At 51.4% G+C, this 21,707-nt stretch overlaps 2 protein-coding genes across 3 annotated transcripts in view; one reads left to right on the plus strand and one right to left on the minus strand.

The window, feature by feature from the left end:
* The first annotated feature begins 707 nt into the window (after positions 1-707).
* LOC127052360 (suppressor of cytokine signaling 4-like) lies at positions 708-5,699 on the plus strand. The gene is made up of 2 exons (XM_050955961.1): positions 708-717; positions 4,733-5,699. Exons 1-2 carry the CDS (start codon positions 708-710, stop codon positions 5,374-5,376), a joined length of 654 nt encoding a protein of 217 aa, XP_050811918.1. The 3' UTR covers positions 5,377-5,699.
* Positions 5,700-8,477: 2,778 nt separating this feature from the next.
* The window catches only part of RAB3IL1 (RAB3A interacting protein like 1), a 34,923-nt gene continuing 21,693 nt past the window's right edge, over positions 8,478-21,707 (minus strand). Inside the window, exons 8-12 of one of the 2 annotated variants that reach the window (XM_050952917.1) lie at positions 16,655-16,678; positions 13,844-13,943; positions 13,427-13,492; positions 12,313-12,379; positions 8,478-11,793 (exon numbers count right to left, since the gene is read on the minus strand). In XM_050952917.1, coding sequence (XP_050808874.1) covers positions 11,711-11,793; positions 12,313-12,379; positions 13,427-13,492; positions 13,844-13,943; positions 16,655-16,678 — 340 coding nt within the window. In that variant the 3' untranslated portion in view covers positions 8,478-11,710. The remainder of the gene's footprint in view (positions 11,794-12,312; positions 12,380-13,426; positions 13,493-13,843; positions 13,944-16,654; positions 16,679-21,707) is intronic. The other variant, XM_050952918.1, reaches the window with a different exon arrangement.

Below are 21,707 nucleotides of genomic sequence, written 5' to 3' on the forward strand. Positions count from 1 at the left end.
TGTGTGGTAACTGGTGAGAACTAGAGACTGTTAACTAGAGATGCAAGTAAAACTACACCAATATGTTGTTTTATTGGTCCTACAAAGCTCAAAAACTATGTGGTGCATTCCTGAGTACCATCTACTGCCACTTTCTCTATTGATAACCACTCTCTCTTTTACAAAGCACTCTTGTGGCAGTGACCATGCTGGGAGCCTGATTAGATTTTCACTTATGTCAGCTCCACACAGCTGTAAGACCATAGACTTCAGTGATTACCTCTGATTGATGCTGGGCTAGGGGAGCAGAAAATTGGGCCTGTGCATTGTGCGACCATAGAACGAAATACCTTCTTGTAATGCAGATGCACGAGGGGGTCAGAGTTAAGGGTGTGGTGGCAATCTCCTGCCTTTACTTAGGAGGGTTAAAATCCAGGCTGCCCTGGACATTTTGCACATTTCAGGGCATTTTGCACATTCCAGTGACTATATCAGGGAGTTTGTCCGTACTCTGTACAGTTTACAACCCAATTTTCTTTGCTATAGAGTCAGTGGCCAATTCCCTTCACTGTCTCTCTGTCCCTCTCCCCAGTCCCCACTGCAGAAGGAGCCTACTTTGTTCCCTGTAAATCCTCTGTATTCTTTAAGTACCAGACTGGCTACAGCTCGGAGGGGCCTTTGTCCCTACTCTGCAGCCATGCCAGCAAAGAGTGCAGTCCCCACTGCCCATGTTCCAAGGTAAGGCATCCAGAGAGCCAGCAGCAGGAACCATTCTCTGTGCTGTGCTAAAGAGTTGGGTGAAAAACCCCTGTAAGTAGGTAAAGCAGGTTATCAGGATAGAGCAGGAGGAGAGGCAGTTTCTTGGGTAGCCAGGACCCGAACCACACAGTTCCCTAACATTGGACACTGAATTTTCAGAGAGAAAGAAATGGAGTTAAGGGACTTAATTTGCAACTTCCTGAAATTTATAATGAGCTACCTATCCCTATAGGATCATTCTGTATCACACTCTTAACATGTAACCAAGCTGCCTGTGGGAGCTGTGCATGCCTCATCTATAGTGCCACCTAGTGGGGGAATGGAAAATAACAACTATTATTACTACTATTATCAGGTGTCTAACGAAGTGGGTATTCAACCACGAAAGCTTATGCTCCAATACATTTGTTAGTCTATAAGGTGCCACAGGACTCTTTGTTGATTATTACTACTATTATACTAAGAGGCCCCATTGTGCTAGGTGCTGTGCAGAGCCCAGGAGAAGTTACAATCTATCACAATTCAGATTAATAAATCACTTTCCATGTACACAGCACCTGAAGGATCTCCAAGCATTCTACAAAATGCTCTGTGAATGGGGCGGTAAGCTGGTTTACCACTGAAATGCTGCCACCTCTGCAGCAGAGGCATGTCCAATTACTGGTGTAGTACCCATGCCCCCTGCTGACAGTGGCTGGAAGTGTGGTGGCCTCTGCTCCCACAGAAAGAGAGCTACACATCACTCAATTGCTTATGACAAGCTGCAAGAAGAATTCCACTCACATAGCTCATCTGAAGAGTGAGTACAAAGCATAGGGGATGATGGACCCCATGTGGAGAGCACCCTGAGGAAAGCAAAACCAAAGAGAACACTGGCCCCCATGTCTGCCCCTGCACGGATACATCACCTCGGGGGAGGGGGCGGGGAGCAGTGATATTTCTAGACTCAGCCCTCTGTACTGGGGGGCATGAGTGACTGATTCTCAGCTACACATTACATGCCAAAGGGCCCAGTTCTGATCTCCCCCACAGAGGTGTAAATCTAGAGTAACTCCATGACCTTCAGTGGAGTGACTCCAGATGTTCACTGAGCTTGTTGTTAGGCCTGTAGTGAGGACACCCTTGCATTCCTGCTCTCTGGGCCTATACAAAGTCTGTTTGATCCATCCTAACACCATTTCTGTTCTCTGATCTGGGGACTTGGACCTTCAGTGCCAGCTTGCAAAAGAGTCCCAAGGGCTGATTCTCCTCCCATTTATGCTGCTGTAGATCCACTAAGAGAGAGAAATACAGCTGTAAGGCTGATGTGAGATCAGAACCAGGCCCTGGCTGTCTTCACAGGAATCAGTACAGCTCTGGTAGCCTTCCTGCCTGTTTCATAGAATATCAGGGTTGGAAGGGACCTCAGGCAATCATCTAGTCCAACCCCCTGCTCAAAGCAGGACAACTCCTCAGTTGTTTTTTTTACACCCCAGTTCCCTAAATGACCTCTCAAGGATTGAATTCACAACCCAGGGTTTAACAGGCCAATGCTCAAACCACTGAGCTATCCCTGCCTGCCCTGCTTGTCCCTGCACAGCCACAGACAGTTTTCTTTCTGATTTCCTTCCCAGAAAGCTCCAGGGAAGGAAGGACTTGGCTGTGTCTGAAGGTACTAATTGTCCTAGCAAGCTCAGAAGTCAGAGTGCTGCCAACTACAACCATCCCCTCCAGCTCTCATCTCAGGAATCCCTGCAGCCACACTGGCACCAGCCCTGATCACAGGACAGAATTTCCAAAGCATCCTGGACAAAAGAACCATGCAAGAGTGGAAGCCAGATTTCCTTTAGCGCCCCCCCCTCCCAACACACACACACCTTTAGTGTTACTGACTGTTGTGGCACAGACCAGCAGGTGACATACACTCTGAGAGCTCACCCACCATCTCACCCCAGAGTTGTCTAACAGCAGAGGTCTGCCAGAGACAACCTCCAGCCCAACCTGCTGGAGTAACTCCCCAGCTGCCCCGCATCATCCCTTCTTAGTCAGTAACTACTAGTCACCTTGGTGGCAATAAGAACAAATAAAGCTTGAGGGACTCAGGCAGGTCACAAGGGAAAAGGACAATGAAAGACACCGGCACTGGCTGGTAGCCATCTTTACTACAGCCCAGCCTCCACACCCAATAGCTGGAGGGAAACGACAGCCAGTTTGACCAAACGCAGCGTATTTCTTCAGCCCTACGGAAAGGCAGGGGAAATGGTGGCCATTTGGAATAGGGAAGAAATTCATGAATTTGATTCCATTTCATACCCCCTTAGGTCTGCCATGAACATACCAACTGCCACAGACAGGCGAGAGGGAACTACAGGCAGAGAGACACAGCAAGGGAGCTAGGAATCGATGGGATTACAAGGGTGCTTCACCCACGTATTTGTGGGTAGAACTGGGCCTTTACAGGCTCAGGACCAAAATTCTGCCCTGACCTATGCCCCATGCAAACCTGTAGATGTAGGAGTCCAAGGGTGTGACTGTGGGAACGGTTAAGCCCAAGGTGGGTATTGGACCTTCTATCACCCCTGCTTTAGGATCAGTATGAACCTCCAACCCTTCACACCAAACCCCTTCTAAACCAGTGTTTACTTAAATCTGTTTTTATTTCCTTTCCCAAAGGGGAATCCTGACAGTTCAATCTGTATTTTGACTGATTAAAAGCATTCTAAGGTGCAACATTAAAGTTACCATGGAAACACTGTGCACAATGTGAAGCAAGATGGGGGATGGGGGGAGGAGGGCGCAACACTCCTGAGCCTTCCCTGTACGACAGTGCCAGAGGAGGAGGAAGGAAAGGCTGAAGAGTGGTTGTTTTGTACCAATCTGAGCCCAGGTGAAACTCTAGGCCTACGAAGATGCACAAGTTTAGATAGCAGATTAAGCTGTAAGAATCCGGAGGGAAGTGGATGGAGACTCAGCGGTTGGGACGTCTCACACTAGGACCAAACACCAGGTGGTATGCTGTAGAGGGAATAGCCACGCACTGGGCCAGAGACATGGAACGGACAATCTAACACATCTGCTAGCTGTGACTTACACCTGCTTTTCCAGCCAGGCTCTGCAGCGGCACACATGGTACCTTATTAGCATTACAGCAGGCAGTGTGCCCAGTGTGAGATCGGCACCCACTGGCAGGCGGCTGCCATACTCTCTCCAGGAACATGCAGGCGCTCTGTGGGGAAGACAATGGCCGCACCAGTCAATGTTCCTCGCTCTTCTAGGAGGAACCATCATGAAAGTGGACCCGGGGGCTGCATCCGATTTCATTTCTGCTCTGGAGAAAAGCAGCATCTTTCAGTCAAGCTTCAGTTGAACGCAGAGGGATACTTTGGGACGGAAAGAACAGGCACAGCCCATCTGTTTCTGGCTAGTGTCTGTCAACTGGAAACCTCTCGGAGCTTAGCCTCAGTCCCCGCTTGGTGGGATAAAGGGCTTCATTCATCCTTGTGCAGGGCCCCTTTGCACTAGCCCAGCTGGCACAAAAAGGCCATAGGGCCACCCTGAGATTGCTTCCCCTCCCACAGACTAAACCTGGCAGAGAAGGTCCATCTCTACCCTGCCACTGCATGAGCACCAGGCACAGAGGGCATGGCGAGGCAGGGCACAGGCAGGCTGGACAAGGGACAGGCCATGGTAGATCTGCTGTGCCCTCTGCAATGGCTCACAGCAGCCAGGTGCTGGGGCAATTTAAGGCAGGCCTGAGAGCTGTGCTGGAGGCTGACCCATCACTTACAGTCTCTGAATGATTTCCCTTTGTTCCTGTGCTGGCATGGTGTGGAGTCTGCCCCAATGTTCCCAGCCTGAGTGTGTGTGGTCTCTTCCTCCAGATAATTACCCTCATTAATCAAATCAAGCTGCTGGATAAGTCTGACCCCAGCAGGGATCTAGATGCACTCAGCAGGCTAGTTCACTCTTGGCACTTCCCCCAGGCCTGTATGAAGCTAACTTGCCTCCCCATTAGGGCTAACCCCCGGCATGAACCAACTGGCCGGGGACAACTGGGCCACCCTGGCCCCCCAGGAGGAAGAGGAGGAGGAGTTGGTGGCAGCAGCTGCGGCCCCAGAGCCGGAGCTCCGCGTCCACACCCAGATCGACTACATCCATTGCCTGGTGCCGGACCTGCTGCAGCTGACCCGGCTGCCCTGCTACTGGGGGGTGATGGATCGCTACCAGGCCGAGGCACTGCTGGAGGGGAAGCCAGAAGGGACCTTCCTGCTGCGGGATTCGGCCCAGGAGGATTATCTCTTCTCAGTCAGTTTCCGGCGCTACGGCCGCTCACTCCACGCCCGGGTCGAGCAGTGGAACCACAACTTCAGCTTCGACGTGCACGACCCCGGCGTCTTCCATGCCCCCGCCGTCTCGGGCCTGCTGGAGCGGTACAAAGACCCTAGCGCCTGCATGTTCTTCGAACCCCTGCTCTCCCGCCCCGTGCGCCGGCCCTTCCCCTTCGCCTTGCAGCACCTGTGCCGGGCTGTGGTGGCCGGCTGCACCTCCTCCGACGGCATCGGCCACCTGCCCATCCCCGGCGCGCTCCAGGAGTACCTCAAGGAATACCACTACAAGCAGAAGATGCGGGTGCGGCGGCTGGACACCCGCTGGAACTGAGCCCAGAGCCACGCCCATGGTTTTCATCCTCTGGGCCACGGCCCAAAGACGAGGGGCCGGCTCCAGGATCGGGGCCGATACGAGGCCGTATTGCCCGTGAACTTTCTGTCTTTTACAGCAGGTTCTGGGCCCCCTGTGCCCCGGGACTGTCAGGTGGAACCATGTGTCCCAATTACTGCTCTCCCCCCCACCCCGGGGCCGAGGAGGGGGAGGTTTCGTTAAAGGAGCCCCTGCCCCGCTCCTGGTGGGAGGCAGCCGGAGCCTCAATCAGCTGTTTTATTTAAAGGGGCTGGGTTGCTGGAATAAAATCTTGTTGCTGTGACTGTAAAAAAAAAAAAAAAAAAAAAAAAAAAAATGGGGAAGGCAACCATAGAAGCTCCGCGTGGAAAAGGTAATGTTTCTTTTGCAGCTGGAGGGGAGACAGGCTTAGGAGGAGTAAAACAGTGCTGAGGCGAGAAAAGCCACCCTGCTCTCAGGAAGAGAGAATGTTTAAATAGGACAATACCAGTAAGGAGATAATGATGCACTCAGGAGAACAGTCACATCTATTCCTTCCAGTGGGCTGCTGAAAGATGAAACATGCCCTGCCAGAATGATTTCCTAGAATCCCACTGGATCCCAAAGTCATGGGCTGGGATCGCCCACTGCTTTAGTACAGGAGAGTCTAACATGCTGTAATGATACAGGAGAAAGGAGGCTAAATGCTGGGAAACCCCCACTCCCCATCATTGGGGGCCCATTTTCAAAGGTAATCACTGATATGCCCAGGCCCCAACGCTGGTTCCCACACCTACCTACTGAAGGTAAAATGCTAGGAGCATTGGTCCTGCTGGGGGAACGGTGTCATTGGGAAAAGAGGATCATTGAATAGGTGGGTTTCTGGAACTGACAGTCCATCTTGTGGAGCCCTGTAGGTGGGGATCCTACAAATAGGTGTTATAAGGCAGCAGTCCCATAGGAGAGGCGTTGCTGGGGGTTATGCTGCCTCCACAAAATGAAGAGCAATATCCGCTGTCAGGCTTTAAGAGCAGGAAGTGTCCCTTGCTTGGTTCCTGTCAGAGCAAGGAGAAACAGGCCAGGTCACAGAGCAGGAGAGACTCTTCATTCAGTGGAATACACAGAGAGACTTGACCATCCAGATCCTCACAAATGACTCAGGCTCCCAGCCACCCCTTTGTTACCCGCACTAATTCTGCATGAGAATGAGCTCTCATTCAGCTGTGCCTGCTCTAACCAGCAGTGGAGGCCCTGCTGTTCCACACCTCAGTCCCATGCCTGCCATGCACAAATGAAAGGGAATGGGCTGGTATTGGCCTCCCCTGCCCCTACTGAAGTCAATGGGAGTTCGGCTGTTGACTCTACAGGAGCAGGCTCCAGGTCAATTGAAGTGAATGAGTTGGTATAAAACCACGGCCTTAGGACACGTGTAGTGGCAACTCAGGTGCAGAACTGAAAACTTCCCAGGATCCTTTTATATTTAGGTGAGAACTGACCTCCAAGGCAATAGTTTCGTTATATATTATACTTATAGAAAGAGACCTTTTAAAAATATTAAAATGTATTACCGGCACGCGAAACCTTAAATTGGAGTGAGTAACTGAAGACTCGGCACACCACTTCCGAAGGGTTGCCAACCCTTGAGCTAAAGAGTTAACTCTCCTGGTCAGAGGGGGTAGCAGACACATAAGCATCCTACGCCACTAGAGGGAGACAAAGACCCACGTTCTCCTAAACTGGTTACACAGTCACTGCCAATCCATTCTTTATGTAACAGTACCATGGTATCCCCTGTTCCTATTGCAATACTGCAGTTCCAGTAGCTCTGATTTGCCAGTTCTATAGTGCAGGGGAGGGCACACGACAGCCTGTAGGACAGATCTGGCCCGGCCTGGCCCACAGGATTGCCAGCTCTGTGGCGCAGTGGGGCTAAGGCAGGCTCCCTGCCTGCCCTGGCCCCATGCCACTCCCAGAAGCGGCCAGAACCACGTCTCTGCGGCCCCTGGGGATGGTGGGGGGGCAGAGGGCTCTGTGCACTGCCCTCATCTGCAGGCACTGCCTCCGCAGCTCCCATTGGCTGGGAATGTGGAACCGCAGCCAGGGTGGTACACACAAGCAAGGGCAGTATGTGGCGGAGCCACTTGCCCCAGCCTCAGGAGCCACTGCTGGACATGCTGGCCACTTCCAGGAGTAGTGCGGGGCCAGGGCAGGCAGGGAGCCTGCCTTATCCCCGCTGCACGCCGCTGCCACCTAGAACTGCTTGAGGTAAGCAGCACTGGGCTGGAGCCTGCACCCCGAACCCCTCCTGCACCCCAACTCCCTGCCCTGAGCCCCCAAAACCCTGCCGAGCCCTGTGCCACATCCTGCACCCCGACCCCCTGCCCTGAGCCCCCTCCTGCACCCTGCACTCCTCACACACACTCCCTCCCGCACCCCAACCCCTTGCCCCAGCCCTGCATTCATGGCCCTGCATGCAATTTCCCCACCTAGCTGTGGCCCTCGGGCCAAAAAGTTTGCCTACCCCTGCTACAGTGGGACCAGGGCATCTCCTAGTCTTTAGCGGTGCAGGAACCCAGGGTGGTGCACCAAGGGCAGCAATTCCACACCGATCCACAAGCCCCTACGTAAGCTTATCCTGAGGAGCCTTAGGCCAGCTTATCACCACAAACAGGGCCGGCTCCAGGCACCAGCATTCCAAACTGGTGCTTGGGGCGGCATTCTGCAAGGGACGGCAGTCCCTGTGGTTTTGCCCCTAGCAGCGCGTCGAATTGCTGCCACGGAGGGCGGGGGCAGTCTGTGTGCCCTTAGAGCGGCACGTGCGTTTCTGCGGTGGCGGCAATTCTGCAGCAGCTTCTATATTTAGCGGTCCACTGTTAGCTAAACATAGAAGCTGCCGCCGAATTGCCGCCGCCGCGGAAATGCACCTGCCGCCCTAAGGGCACACAGACTGCCCCCACCGTCCGGGGCGGCAATTTGGTGCGCAGCTTGGGGTGGCGAAAACTGTTGAGCTGGTCCTGACCACAGAGCTATTTGGATCCCTGTTTTGGCCACTAAACTGCTTCCCTGCCTCCTTGGTGTGGCCAAGCCAAATACGGAGTCTGGAATTGTGATTCTTCCTCTAGACAAAGGTTTATTTTGCTGTATAAAGAGCAGAGTGCAGTCATCTTGCTGTTTAAATTGAGCAATTTCAGAGTAATTTATGCATTGTTTTTGTCTTACATTTAAAACAAAGTGTCTAGACCAATAACAGCTTGCAGTTCTCTAGCTCCTTTCATCCCACAGCACTTTACAAACTGATAGGAAAATCTACACAGAAGGATCATCTCACCCACTGCTGACCTGCAGTGACCTCCAGGCTGGAACACCACAGCTAGGTAACAGCACACAGCAACATTACATAGCAATTTAGAGCAGGAACCATGGAAAAATAGATCCAGGTGGAACTGCAAGGGAAGACCTGAAATCTGACTCTCAGGAGGACAGTCTCAGCTTTTCCTCCTCACAGCTGGTGTAAATCAGAATAGCTCCTCTGGACTCAGAGAGATGCTGATTCACACTAGCTCAAACGCTGGCACCCAGCCTAGCTTGTCCGTAAATGCTCTCTCTCCAGGCCTGTAATTCACAGTGTAAATCACCTTCCCCTGCAGAAAACAGCTAATAATTTTTCAGCCAGGATCAGAGCGAGGATTTCCAGGGCACCCAGTTGCTGAAGAGGAATTAGACCTTGCAGTTCCACCACTGCTCATGGGTGTTGAAGCAGAGCCAAGCAGTGGGGCCACAACTGGGTGCTGGTGTTTCAGACCAGCCCTGTTCTAAGCAGGAAGAGGCAGGTACCATGGAAGCATTTCCAGCATCCTCCTCCCAGCTATCTCCCTGGGGAGCAGGACTTGAGTTTCACTTACTGACCAACCCTTTGCTTGCAAGTGCCACTGTATGCCATCGGGGTGGCACCAAGGGCCACCAGGCAGAGCATCCCGCAGAGCAGCAGAGTGCAGCCAGCATTTGCGAAATAAAAAGAGAGCCTCTCCCAGGATTGCTGACCCACGCTCAAGAGGCTCTTATGCAATGAGACATCTGCTGACCTGCAAACAGCCCAGAGGTTCTATTGCCATTTGCCCTCCCCCCCGCATCCCAAACGAAAAGCAGAACGGAAGGCGACTCAGGCACAGTGTTTTCCTTTGCATGTGATCAGGTTACTTGTGTAGCAGCTCCTCCGGGGAGAGGCTGTAACATCACAGATGACCTGAGTCTGAGTGCCAACGGGCTGAATCATGGCTCTGCTGATGGCAGTGGAATTACATCACAGAGAAATGCGGCCCCGCAGCACCAGGCGAGATGATGCAACAGCACAGGATGGCAGCCAAGACGATGACATGATAGATGAGGTTAATTATTCAATTATAAAAACACTCCAAGGCAAGGATCATGGCTTTGCAAGGTTCTGTAAAGCACCATCTATATTTAAGGTCTGAGCCCAAGACACTGGGAGTCCAAGGATTTCAATGTACTTTGGATCAGGCCCTCCAGCACTACTGCATATACTCCTATATTAATGACAGTGGGAGGGGAGATGTGAGCTGCAGGGGGGCCCAGAAGATGGTTGTCCCAGGCGCTGTCACCCACATGCAGTGGTGTCTCAGGGCTCCCTGCTGGGGAGCTGGGAGACCATTAAGGAAGCACTGCAGAGGTGAAAGTAAGCTGGTCCGGTCCGACGTACCGGTAAGAGCTGGTACATAGCCGACTGTACTGCAGGGGGCAGCTTCCCTGGGGCCCAGTAATTTAAAAGGGCCCGGGGCTCCCAACAGTGGACGGAGCCCCTGGCCCTTTAAATTGCCACCAGAGCCCCAGGGCTCCAAGGCACCGCTGCTGTTACCATGTGGCTCTGGCGGTGATTTAAAGGGCCAGGGACTCCCAGACGCTGCTACCACAGCCGGAGCCCCAGGCCCTTTAACTCACTGCTGGAACCCCAGGGTAATGTTGACGGTGGTGGCTGGGAGCCCTGCTCCCTTTAAATCGCCACAAGGCCACGCTGAAGGGCTGGCTGGGGGTGTCTGGCCCCAGCCCCGCCCCTCCAACCTTGCTCAGGACCCCAGCCGCCCTGCGCACCGCTAAGTCCCTTAAGTTACTTTCACCCCTGAAGCACTGGCAAGGCTTGGGTCCAATACAGGACTCGCTGGGTGAAATTCTACAGCCTCTGTTATATAGGAGGTCAGACTAGATGATCTAATGGATCCTTCTGGCCTTAATCTATAATGAAGCAGCACAGAAGTGAATGCCCAGGGCCAGAGCCTACAACTAGCCACTGGGTAGTGACTGCCTGAGTTGGGGGCTATAAGGAGAGCCAGAGAGGAGACAGCCCCAGGCTGGAGTTTATATTGGGGGAGGTGAATGCCTGAGGCCGCAGTCTAAAAAAAGGAGTGGCTAGGAGGCATCTGTCCCTGGCTGGGGTTTATAGCAGAGCAAGAGAGCTGCTCATTCCTGCAGTGACCACAGCCGGGCACCGCTGCCTCACAAGGACCTGAAGAGACACTGTCTGCAGCCTAGTACAGCCAGCCTCAGCATAGCTGTGGCCAGCTTTCTGTTCTGCAATTTCCATTTGCACTGTAACCGAGGCCCCAGGCATGGAGCTTTGGCCTATGCTGTAGTTCTCCCAGCAGCAGCTCTCAGCTGGGTTACAAAACCAAACCCCTCTTTGTGACTGAGCGAATGGAAAGCGACTCCTGTAGGCGACTGCCAGAGGAGCAGGGAAGCACTTGGAAAATATGCTTTGCATGGCTCTCAGTGAGGTTACTGTGCTCGGCTGGCATTTGCAGGGGGCACCAGTGAGGGCTGGGGGCACAGCACAGCAATACTGCACCCCGCCTCGCTCAGGCAGAGGGGTGGATATGGGAAGGCCCAGCTGCAGTTCGGTGCCGAAGGACCCTCTGCCAAACAGAGGAGCCCAGGACCCGCCTCGTGCACAGCAAGTCTCGGAGAATCTGCAGAAGCAAGATTGTGTATAAAATTAAAAAAACTGGCTATAGGCAGCATAGAGAAAAGGGTCCACTACAGACAGAACTTAGAGCTGGCCACCCTTAGCGCTGGCCACCCCCCAGAGCTCAAAGGACCAGCCCATCTCTGGGGGCAGGTGGGGGTGTCTGCATCTCATAGTCACTGTGAGAACGGCAGCAAGGAGGCCTTTGGACGGGGGAACTCTGCTCCTCCCCTCTGTGGTTCATGTCAGGCCGGGAGAAGGAGGGAACCCCGTCGGCGTAGACGCACTGCCTCAGTCTGTCTGTCTGTTGGGAGTATGTGACGTTCGTGCTGGGGCAGCTCCCTTCAGACGGCGAGGCCCAGCCTACATCGCGCTGGGGTAGAAGCCCAGCTTGGCCATGGACATTTCCCTCCTGAGCCGCATGATTTCCCAGTACATCAGCTCCACTGCAAAGCAAAGGGGCAGGAGGATTAGCCAGCCCCACGCCAGAAGCCGCACAAGCCACCTGGCTCACCCTCTCCCCTATAAGTGGGACATCGGTCCACACAGAGAGTATGCATGGACTGGAGTGAGCCACAGGGGTAGGGCTAACCTGCTCAGTCAGCCCTGCAGCACAGGGCACAGCCCCCCAAAGCACAGAGTGTGGGCACCTTCTATCCTTCTCCACCCCTCTCCTGCCCATCCCACCTCAGACCTCTTGTCCCCCTCCCTTGCTTCCCTGCCCCTTTACTGACCTCTCTCCCTCAACCCATCTAGAGCTCTCCACATCTCCCTCCCATTCAGCTAGACTGGGGCCCTCCCACCCCTCCAGAGCATTCAGTAGGCTAAGGGAAAGTCCCTCCTGCCCTCTTGCCTCCCTTCACTGAACATTAGGAGCCCAGTCCCTTTCCGCAACAGGGAGCAGCTCTTGCAATAGCTCCCACTGATCCCCAACCCTCTGCTGGGGGCTGACGGCTGCCTCTTACCATCCTGTCTCACCAAGCCCTGCTGGATGTAGCGAATGTAGGTGAAGAAATTGCATACGGCTGTGATCTAGGAGAGAGAGACACTTCTGTAAAACAGCTTCACCAATAATAACAATAGCACAGCAGGGGCTGGCCAAAGCAAAGGCAGATATGCTGGCCAGAGGACCCCTCTACCTTAAGGCTGCAGGGTTTGGCATCGCCACCACCCATCTCAGTGCTTTGGCATCACCCTCTATGCTCACAGGGCTGATTTTCACAAGAACAGATTACTCGCAACTCCAGCTGGAGTCAATGGGAGCAATGGGTGCTCAGCACTACTGTCACTTTGGAAATCCTGGTGCGAACCCATGGGACTCTCCCTGGCAGGAGGAGGAGAGTAAAGTGGGATAGGCTGGGGAAGTGCAGATACGGGGCTAGACTGGGAGTAAAGGGCTGTGGGACTAATTTCTGCTCTGCCACTGAGGCACTGTGTGACCTGGAGGAAGTCACTTCATCTCTCTGGGTCCCTATTTCCTCATCTGCAGCAATACTGCAGTACTTTGAGAATTATGGATGAAAAGAGCTTTCTAAGTCCTTTGTATTTTCAGCCAGGGATGAGAGTTAGGAGAGAGGCAGACACTTATGTGTATTCAGTACCAGAAATCAGGGCTGTGTGAAGATGAGCAGGAGCCAGCCAGTTTCACTACAATATTTGTAACTGAAACATCCTGGGCCAGAATTACATGACCTAAACACTTGCACTTTGTGAACATTCAGACTTGAAAGGAACAACTGAGCTCTGCTGAAAGAAGTTTTAAAACACAGGAATTTCTTTTGTTTGAAAAAGCTCTAGTGCAAAAGTACACTGTTTGTGCAAGGAGTTGTGCTACATTGGACTGTTTTTGTTAAAGTGACAAAGTTTGAGGTCTATTACCAATATCCCCCCTAACCCTACCCCAGCCAGGGACTCCTGTAGGGAATGGTTTGCTCCTTTGGGCCCCAAGTCAGCAAAGCATTTAAACACATGGGTTACCTTTTAGGCAAATGCTTGATAGCTTTGCTGAAGAGAGCTGAGCATAACCATTTGTTTAAGTACTTTGCTGAATCAGGGCCATAATAATACTGAATAATTTACCTTTTCAGTGCTCTCCAGAGTAAAATGAGAGTCTGCTTCCAGAACAGCCTCAGTCACTGCTCTGCACTGCACAGTAACAAAACCCAGCATTCAAGGAACGGTGAATTACAGTGTTTGACAAAGGAAATCAAAGCTTCACAGAGAATCAAATCACGGAGAAGAGAGACGTAAAGACATATTTTGAAAGTTACTGTTGCTTTAAATGAATGACACAACCCAGACCACTGCACAGTATCGTACCCTGAGAAACAGGGCTGGGTAGCAGCGATCAGTGCAGACTGACTGAGAGCCAACCCAACTCTATCAGCTCAATTCACCCCTACTGTCTTCCGTGGAGCTACCCCAGGGATTAATCTGTTTCAGTTCCTGGAAGGCTCAGGGGAGAAGAGATGGCCTCTGGGATGCTGAAGGACTCACCCTGGCCCTGCAGGATGGTGAGATGTAATAATAGTTCCCAGAATCCCCCAGTTTGATGCGGTGTTTGCAGGCTCGGGACAGGCCACTCAGAGCACACTTCCTGCAGGGAGAAAGGAAAAGAGTGCTTCAGTGAAAGAGAGCTCCTGAGGAGCAGAGCATGGCAGCTGGCAGCTTCCTCCAGCCAAACCCCAGCAGCCAAGTCTGAGTCAGTCAGAGCCCAGGAGAGGAAAGAGGAAGGTGGGATTTGAGTTCTCTGCTGCCAGGAACAATTCAATAAAAGCTGCAGGAAGGGGCAAGTACAGGAGAATTCTCATCCTACATTTGCACAGGAGGCACCAGGAGCTACACAATCCCCAGGTAAACTGATACAGGGCCCTGCATGCCACGGATTCCCCTGTATGGTCTGAAACCAGAAGGACATGCAGTGCTGGAGACAGGTCAGGAGAAAAGCTGTTAGACATTAGGATGAAGCAATGTAATGAGTGTAAAGAGTTCTGTCTGTTCTCTGCACCCTCTCTATCATACATGCACTGGGAGTTACTTGGCCTTAGGAAAAGGGTCTCAATGTTCTGTGAGGGGAGGGGGCTGTTCCTCCATCACTGCTGAGGGCTGGATCTGTTTGGTCAGAGTGCCATACAGCAGCTCTCCGGACCGCCCCGAGACCAGGCCTAGTGCACATCAGGAGGTTTGTGGATAAGCTGGTTGCAGTTCAGTTTCTCCATGCAGAAACATGGCTCATACACTCCATACTCCACTACTCAGATCTTTAAGTTGTTCCATTCTACTATTATCACAGTGGGAGGATATATTCCCTCCATAATACAGATTTCCTGATGGACCAGAGCCACTTGGACCATCCAGTCTGATCCGTGCATTTTGCAGGGTCTCTCACTATTTTATTCTCATTAACCTAGTCTCCAACCTTCTCTTGCTACCAACTCTGTAGCAACAGTGCCTTGACCATCCCCTTCACTGCTCCGTTGCTCTTAGCATCCCTCCTAGACCGTCTTCTTACTTATCTTTAAAGTCATTGCTCTTTGTTCTACCATCTTCTGCGCCTGGGAATGTTCCCCTTTCTCAGTTTATACTATTGTTACGCTGAAGGTATTTATAAGCCAAAGGCCAGATCCTGAGCTCAGTCACACTGGTGTAAGTCCAGAATAATGCTGCTCTTCCCTTGGCTTATGTCCAGTTCAGAGCCAAAGCCTGGAGCCCTTACTCAAGCAGAGTTTTCACTGGAGCCAATGGGAGTTTTACCAAAGTTCCTCATCATCTGTCTCTGTTCACACAACCACTCACTGGGAATTGAAGCCAGTTTCAAAACACAGGCCTCTAGTATTTCAGCTAAAAAGGACTAACTCCATTATCTGGAGACGGTTGAAGGCTGATAACCTCTTCTACGGTCCAGCCACAAAGGGGATATGCAATACTCTCTGGCAGCATGCTACTACATAGCTCCTTCAACCTCCCCTTATGCATGTCTTCTCTTCCAACCAGTGTATCATTTCTTCATTGTCCTTTAACATTGTGTTTTTCTGGGAAGCTTAATCTGCTGGAACCCACAGCACAGAGTCGTTTAGTTCTAACCTGTGCCGATGTCACACAGAGGCCAAGTTCAAACATTAACTTTTAACTTCAAACACGAACTTAAACAAGAAAAGGTTTATAAATTAAATCCCATCTGCAACAAGGGCAGAATGCCCATGTGGTCTGGCATCTTCATTGAATGACCACATGGACTATACACTGAGGCTCATCGCTGATTATACCCAATGATTATGCTCCACTGAGCATCTCGCTTGCACTTGGTATCTAGCCCCCTCCAGAGTCCCTTTTAATCAGATGGGGCCTAAGCCAAAGCCCACTGAAACTGATGGGAGGCTTTCCAGATCAAAGGCCAGGAGATGTTGGGGTCTCCTGATCTTCTCTGATTCTTTTCTACTGTCTGTAAAGAATCAGAGGGGTAGCCATGTTAGTCTGGATCTGTAAAAGCAGCAAAGAATCCTGTGGCACCTTATAGACTAACAGACGTTTTGGAGCATGAGCTTTCGTGGGTGAATACCCACTTCATCAGATGCATGTATTCACCCACGAAAGCTCATGCTCCAAAACGTCTGTTAGTCTATAAGGTGCCACAGGATTCTTTGCTGCTTTTGTCTGTAAAGAGAACTCCAGTTTCCAACATTTGCTGAAAAATTCCAGGAACGTTTCCAGCATCACTCCATGCCGCCCAACAGGGATTTCCTGGTATTTCTCAGCATTTAACCATTGTTATATCCTTCTCCGTCCCTGCGCCTCTGGGCTGGACGCTAGCATCACTCCTTAGCTGTGAAAGTAGCTAGCATGGCCACAAATCAGGCAGGAAGAATCAGCGAGATTGGAAATGTGAGATCAAATGTTCAGGTGGGCATGTGAGCCTGTTTCATTATCTTCTCTCCCCCACTAGCAGGGGATTTTAACAGACAAACATGGGCTAAACAATGAAAGCAGAAGCCTGACCTACTGAACTGAGGAGCAATTTGGGCCACCTAATGTTTGAGACATATTAAAGGGAGAGGATTTTCAGAGAGCGTTGAGCACTCACCCTCCGGAAACCAGGCCTCTCTATAAGTTGGGCCCAAAATCACTAGTCACTTTTAGGCCGTTTGTCCCAAAGAGTGTTGTAAATGGGACCTTCAATTCACCTTCCAGCATTAACAGGATTAAAAAAGTTACTGGCTAAACTCCAGCCTCAAAGCCATTAGTAACCAGGTGAGTTAGTAACTTGTTAATGGATCACAGATCTTTAATCATTAGCTAAAAATCACTTACGTTACAATTTGTGACCGGAACCCGCTGTGAGAAGAGACAAAAGAAGGCAACCAGTCAGCATACACACAGGATGGCTTGTTTTTGGCATGGGACTAACACTCAAAGAGTGATTTGTTTTGAGAAGAAAGAAAATGTGGAACAGCTTGCCCTGCAGTCTATGTGTCATTCAGGTCACTGCCTCGTGACATGACCGATGACCTTTGGCTTGGAAGAAGCTGCTACTAGCAGCAGGAAAAAACCCAAGCTGACCTAAACACAACAGCTAAGTGAAATCCTCTCTCTTGGTCAAGAAAGGTAAAGCTCAGGAGTCTGACCCTTCTCTGTTTGCAGTGATTGAACCATTTCCTGCCACTGCCCTTCCTGGGGGAACTGAGGCTTTGTAACATCAGGAGCACAGACAGACAAGTGATTCCCAAGCTGTCACAGTAGTGACTCTGAAAACAGTCGATGCAACTCTCAGGAGGGGCTGAGTGAAAGATAGGTGAGCTCCTTTTGCCCCATTTCAAACCCACCTAGAGCATCATGGGTTCAAAAATGTGATGTGAATTTGGACACTACGGGACACATGCATAGGAGAAATTGCAAGAGGGGGGGAATAAAAAACACCATCTGTGGGTCACCCAGTCCTGCTGGCTCAGCTTCTGGGGGTTCTCCTAGCCCCAGTACATAGCAAATTCTACCCAAGAGATAATGTTTTCAAACAACTCACCCTTGGGTGACTCCCCCGGCCCCGAGTTTAAGTTAGAGGAAGAAAATGTTCGGTAAGTTTGTGAACTCCAAATAGTTTTTCCAGCCCCCCAAAATAATTCAAGAAGACTCCAAAGCCTCAAACTCCATGTGGCTCAACCAGCCCCTAGCAGTGAGTGCCTGGATCCAGGCCAGCTGCTGCCTTTGGTTTGGGATGGGAAAACACACTGTGAAATATTAGTTAAAGAGGTGTTTTTACACCAGACTACTCAGCTACTACCTAGTACTGCTTAGATGCTCAGGTGATGGGACCCAATGGTGTAGTCAGGTGGAATGATCAGGGGAAGCGATCACCAAAAAAGGCACCACCCGCTACAGCGGTTTTACTTACCCGGCGGTGCTTTTACTGATGGGGTGGTGTTGGGTCTAAACTTTTGGTGAACTTTGGGGAGCCAAAACACACCCAGACTGGCCGTCTCTGCATAATCCTTTCTGAACCCTTTATCGAACAAAGCACTGACCTGCAAACTACTCATGACACCTCCTTTATTAAGTAGCCATTAGCCTTTATCTCTATGCATTTACTTGTTAAACTTGCTTTTCCTGTAAAATCTTGATTGATTATGCATGACCATTATCTTTTGTTAATCACTTTGTTTACTTCTGTGTATAAATATTGATGCTCACCCCTAATAAAGGGGCCACACTTAATCTAAAGCTTTTTAGAGCTAAGGATAGTGTGAGCCCGTTGATCAACGCATTGGTGTCTGGTCTCTGACAGAATTGTGTGCCCCATACCAACTCCGCACGAACTCGGGTGCTGGAGAGGTGAGTGAGGACTTGCTTTATTACCTAACAATTTGGGGGCTCGTCCGGGATTCCTTCTGGTGCGGTACCTCTGTCCAGTGGTCAGACCACTCATATATGAATTGGCAAGGCGCCACAGGAGATTTCTCCCAGCCAATTCAATATTGAGGGGTCGTGTATTGGACAGCAGGGTAAACGCCAGTTGGAGGGCTCCTGTCAGACACCATGGGTCAAGGGACTAGCGTGCCTCTTGAGAGTCCGTTGGGGATTGTAAATAAGTTATGGAACGAAGGGAAACTCCCAGTACAGACAGGAATGTCTAGGAAGAAGTTGTACACACTATGTGTAAGGAATTGGACTGGGTATACCGCGGTATTGGCCGACCCGGAGATGAGGTGGCCTTCGTATGGCTCTTTCGAACAGGCTGCCTTAAGAGGAGTAAAGAGCCTGATCGAAAAAGACCATCCGGGACAGTTATGTTACTGGTTTTGTTGGGACACAGCAGCAGAGCTGTGGAAATCTTTAAAAATTATGGCAGTCAGGTACTCTCCCGAGAGTGAACCCCCTCCAGGTTATTTCGATGAAGGGTGTAGATCAGGGCGTGTTTTGACTCGTCAGCTGGTCCCCTCTGCACCTGCCCCTATTCCTCCGCAGGGGGACTCTCTCCATGTAGCAGAGGGGAATCTGCAGAATCCCAAATTGGAATTTCTGCAGAAGGATGAGGAGGAAATGGAGGGACAAACCTCGGGAGGAGTAGTTACTAGGCTAATGTCCAAACAGATACAGCAGGGTGCATGCCCCCCCCCTGAGGATAGCCCAGAGGATGTCCCCGTCAAATCTCTTGCGAGTAATAAAAGTATAGTTAGAGAGATGCCTTTACAGGTGCACCACCAGCTCAGCCCATTCCCCAGGCCTGGATCAACTACGGGAAACAGCAGCAGCTGCAGCAAACTCAGCCTCCTCAATGACGGTACCCCGGGGGCGAAGACAAACAATGTGATGGTCTTATTTCCTTAATGTCTTTAGCCGGCTCCTTTCTCACTTTCTCCCCTCCCAGCAAAGAGCCTCGTTTAACCCTTTCAGTCCAGGGACTGCCTGTCTCTTTCCTCATTGATACTGGGGCTACTTTCTCTCTTTTAAATCATGCCCCCTCTCCCTGGCTATCCTCTGAGGTTAAAACTGCGACTGGGGTGGAGGGCAACCCACAGTCTCTGGAACTCACTTTGCCTTTGAATGTTGTTTATGCTGATAAATGTTTTCCTCACCGTTTTCTTTTTTCCCCAGCTTGTCCGATCCCTTTGATGGGCCGGGATTTACTCTGTAAGCTTGAGGCTACTTTAACATGCACTCCTGAAGGGGTAGGATTATTGATGACAGTGTTAGGAGATTCGGCCCCTACTCAGGGTAATTGGGAAACACCCCCCTCTCTCTCCCCTGACCTCACTGACTTGCCTCCAACCCTCTGGGGAATTTCTGACACTGATGTTGGCCTGCTCCTTTTGGCAGAGCCCGTAAGGATTCAGGTGAAGCCTTCCTTAACCCCCCCGTCAGTCCCTCAATACCCCGTCGCTGGAAGCCCGGGAGGGCATCCGCCCCATTATCGAGGGATTCATTGCACAAAAGCTAGTCCGCCCTCAGCGCACTCCCTGTAACACCCCTATACTGCCTGTCAAAAAGCCTCCTAAAAAGGACGGAGACCCTGTTCGTTGGCGCTTTGTACAGGATCTACAAGTTGTTAATCAGTATGTGGTCCCTCTTCATGCAGTAGTTCCTGACCCAGCTACTATCATCAGCCAAATCCCCTGGGATGCTGAGTGGTTCACTGTTATTGACTTAAAATCAGCTTTTTTCATCATTCCTGTGCACCCAGACTCTCAGTATCTCTTTGGTTTCACCTGGGAGGGACAAAGTTATGTCTGGCAACGACTTCCTCAAGGCTACAGAGACAGCCCCACGATTTTCAGCCAGTGCCTCCGCCACGACTTGGAAGGTTTCACCAGTCTGCAGGGATCCACATTGGTCCTATACGTAGATGACATCCTATTAGGTAATCGCGAAAAAGCTGCCCTCCGCATCGATGGTAAGGCACTTTTATTATACCTACACACCAGAGGCCACAAGGTAGACCCTAAAAAGATTCAGTGGGTCTCACAAAAGGTCCGATATCTGGGCTTCCTGTTAACCCCAGAGGGAAGACAGATGAACCCAGCCCGCATAAAGACTATTCAAAACTGCCCTCTACCGAACACCAAGAAACAACTTCGAGGTTTCTTAAAATTAATTGGCTTCTGTCGCCCCTGGTTGCCGTCCTGCGGGGAGTTAAGCAAACCGCTCCACCGACTCACTGCTAACCTTGCTCCTGACCCTTTGTAGTGGTCCCCGGACACTATTCAAGCCTTTCAGTTACTCAAGGACAGTGTGGCCTCCTCCATGTCTCTCCGCCCCCCCAATTACAGCAAACCCTTTCACCTTTTTGTCCACGAGAGGGGCGGAATTGCTAGTGGTGTCCTTACCCAGCTGAGCGGGCCCCACCATTTCCCGCTTGCTTTTTACTCTCAGCAAATCGACCCTGTCGCTCAGGGAACCCCATCCTGCACCCGGACTCTGGCAGCAGCTGCCCTGCTGATCACAAAGGCAAAGAGCCTAACCCTGGGTCATTTTACCACGGTTTGGACCTCTCATGCCTTGTCAGCCCTTCTGCGTGGGGGCACAACCCAAGTCTTTTCGGCCCATCGTCAGCAACAGCTAGAGGCCGAACTCTTAGAAGACACTAACCTAATTTTTGAAAGGTGTGGACCCCTTAATCCAGCTACCTTGCTTCCTGACCTGCCAGTCCTCCAGGATCAGCACGACTGTGTGGAAGTAGTTTACAGCATCTTACAGATAAGAGACAACCTGTTTGACGTGCCACTGGACAACCCCGATTGCATCCTCTTCTCGGACGGAAGCTCCTTCTATGTTGATGGCAAGCGTTTCACTGGTTATGCTGTCACCTCTGAATGGGACATTCAAGAGGCCGCCTCACTGCCAGGCAACTGGGGAGCCCAAGCCGCTGAACTCTATGCCCTGGCCCGAGCTTGCCAGTTGGCCGCTGGTAAGACCGTTACCATTTTTACTGATAGCAAATATGCTTTTGGAGTTGTGCATTGTCATATCCACCTCTGGAAGTTTCGAGGTTTCCAGACAGCTGCCGGTAAACCCATTCAGCACCTCCCCCTCATCCACAAGCTTTTGGACACCCTCCAAAAACCCTCTGTCCTGGCTGTAGTTCACTGCCGGGCCCATACTAAAGATAGTAGCCCCGTTACCCGTGGGAATGCCCTGGCTGACGCCTCCGCTAAGAAGGCTGCCACCTTACCTTTAGCCATGCCCACATTGGCTATTGCAGCCTCCTCCTTTACTCCACCGCACCCCGTACCAGTACCCGCTGCTGAACTACAATCGTGGGAGAGCCTCGGGGCCACTCTGGTCAAAGGGACCTGGCTTATGCCAGATGGCCGAGCCTGCCTCCCTCGCTCCACATACCCCGTGGCAGTTCGCTGGCACCATGATAAAGGGG

This window comes from Gopherus flavomarginatus, chromosome 5 (assembly GCF_025201925.1).
Source record: "Gopherus flavomarginatus isolate rGopFla2 chromosome 5, rGopFla2.mat.asm, whole genome shotgun sequence".
NCBI lineage: Eukaryota > Metazoa > Chordata > Testudines > Testudinidae > Gopherus > Gopherus flavomarginatus.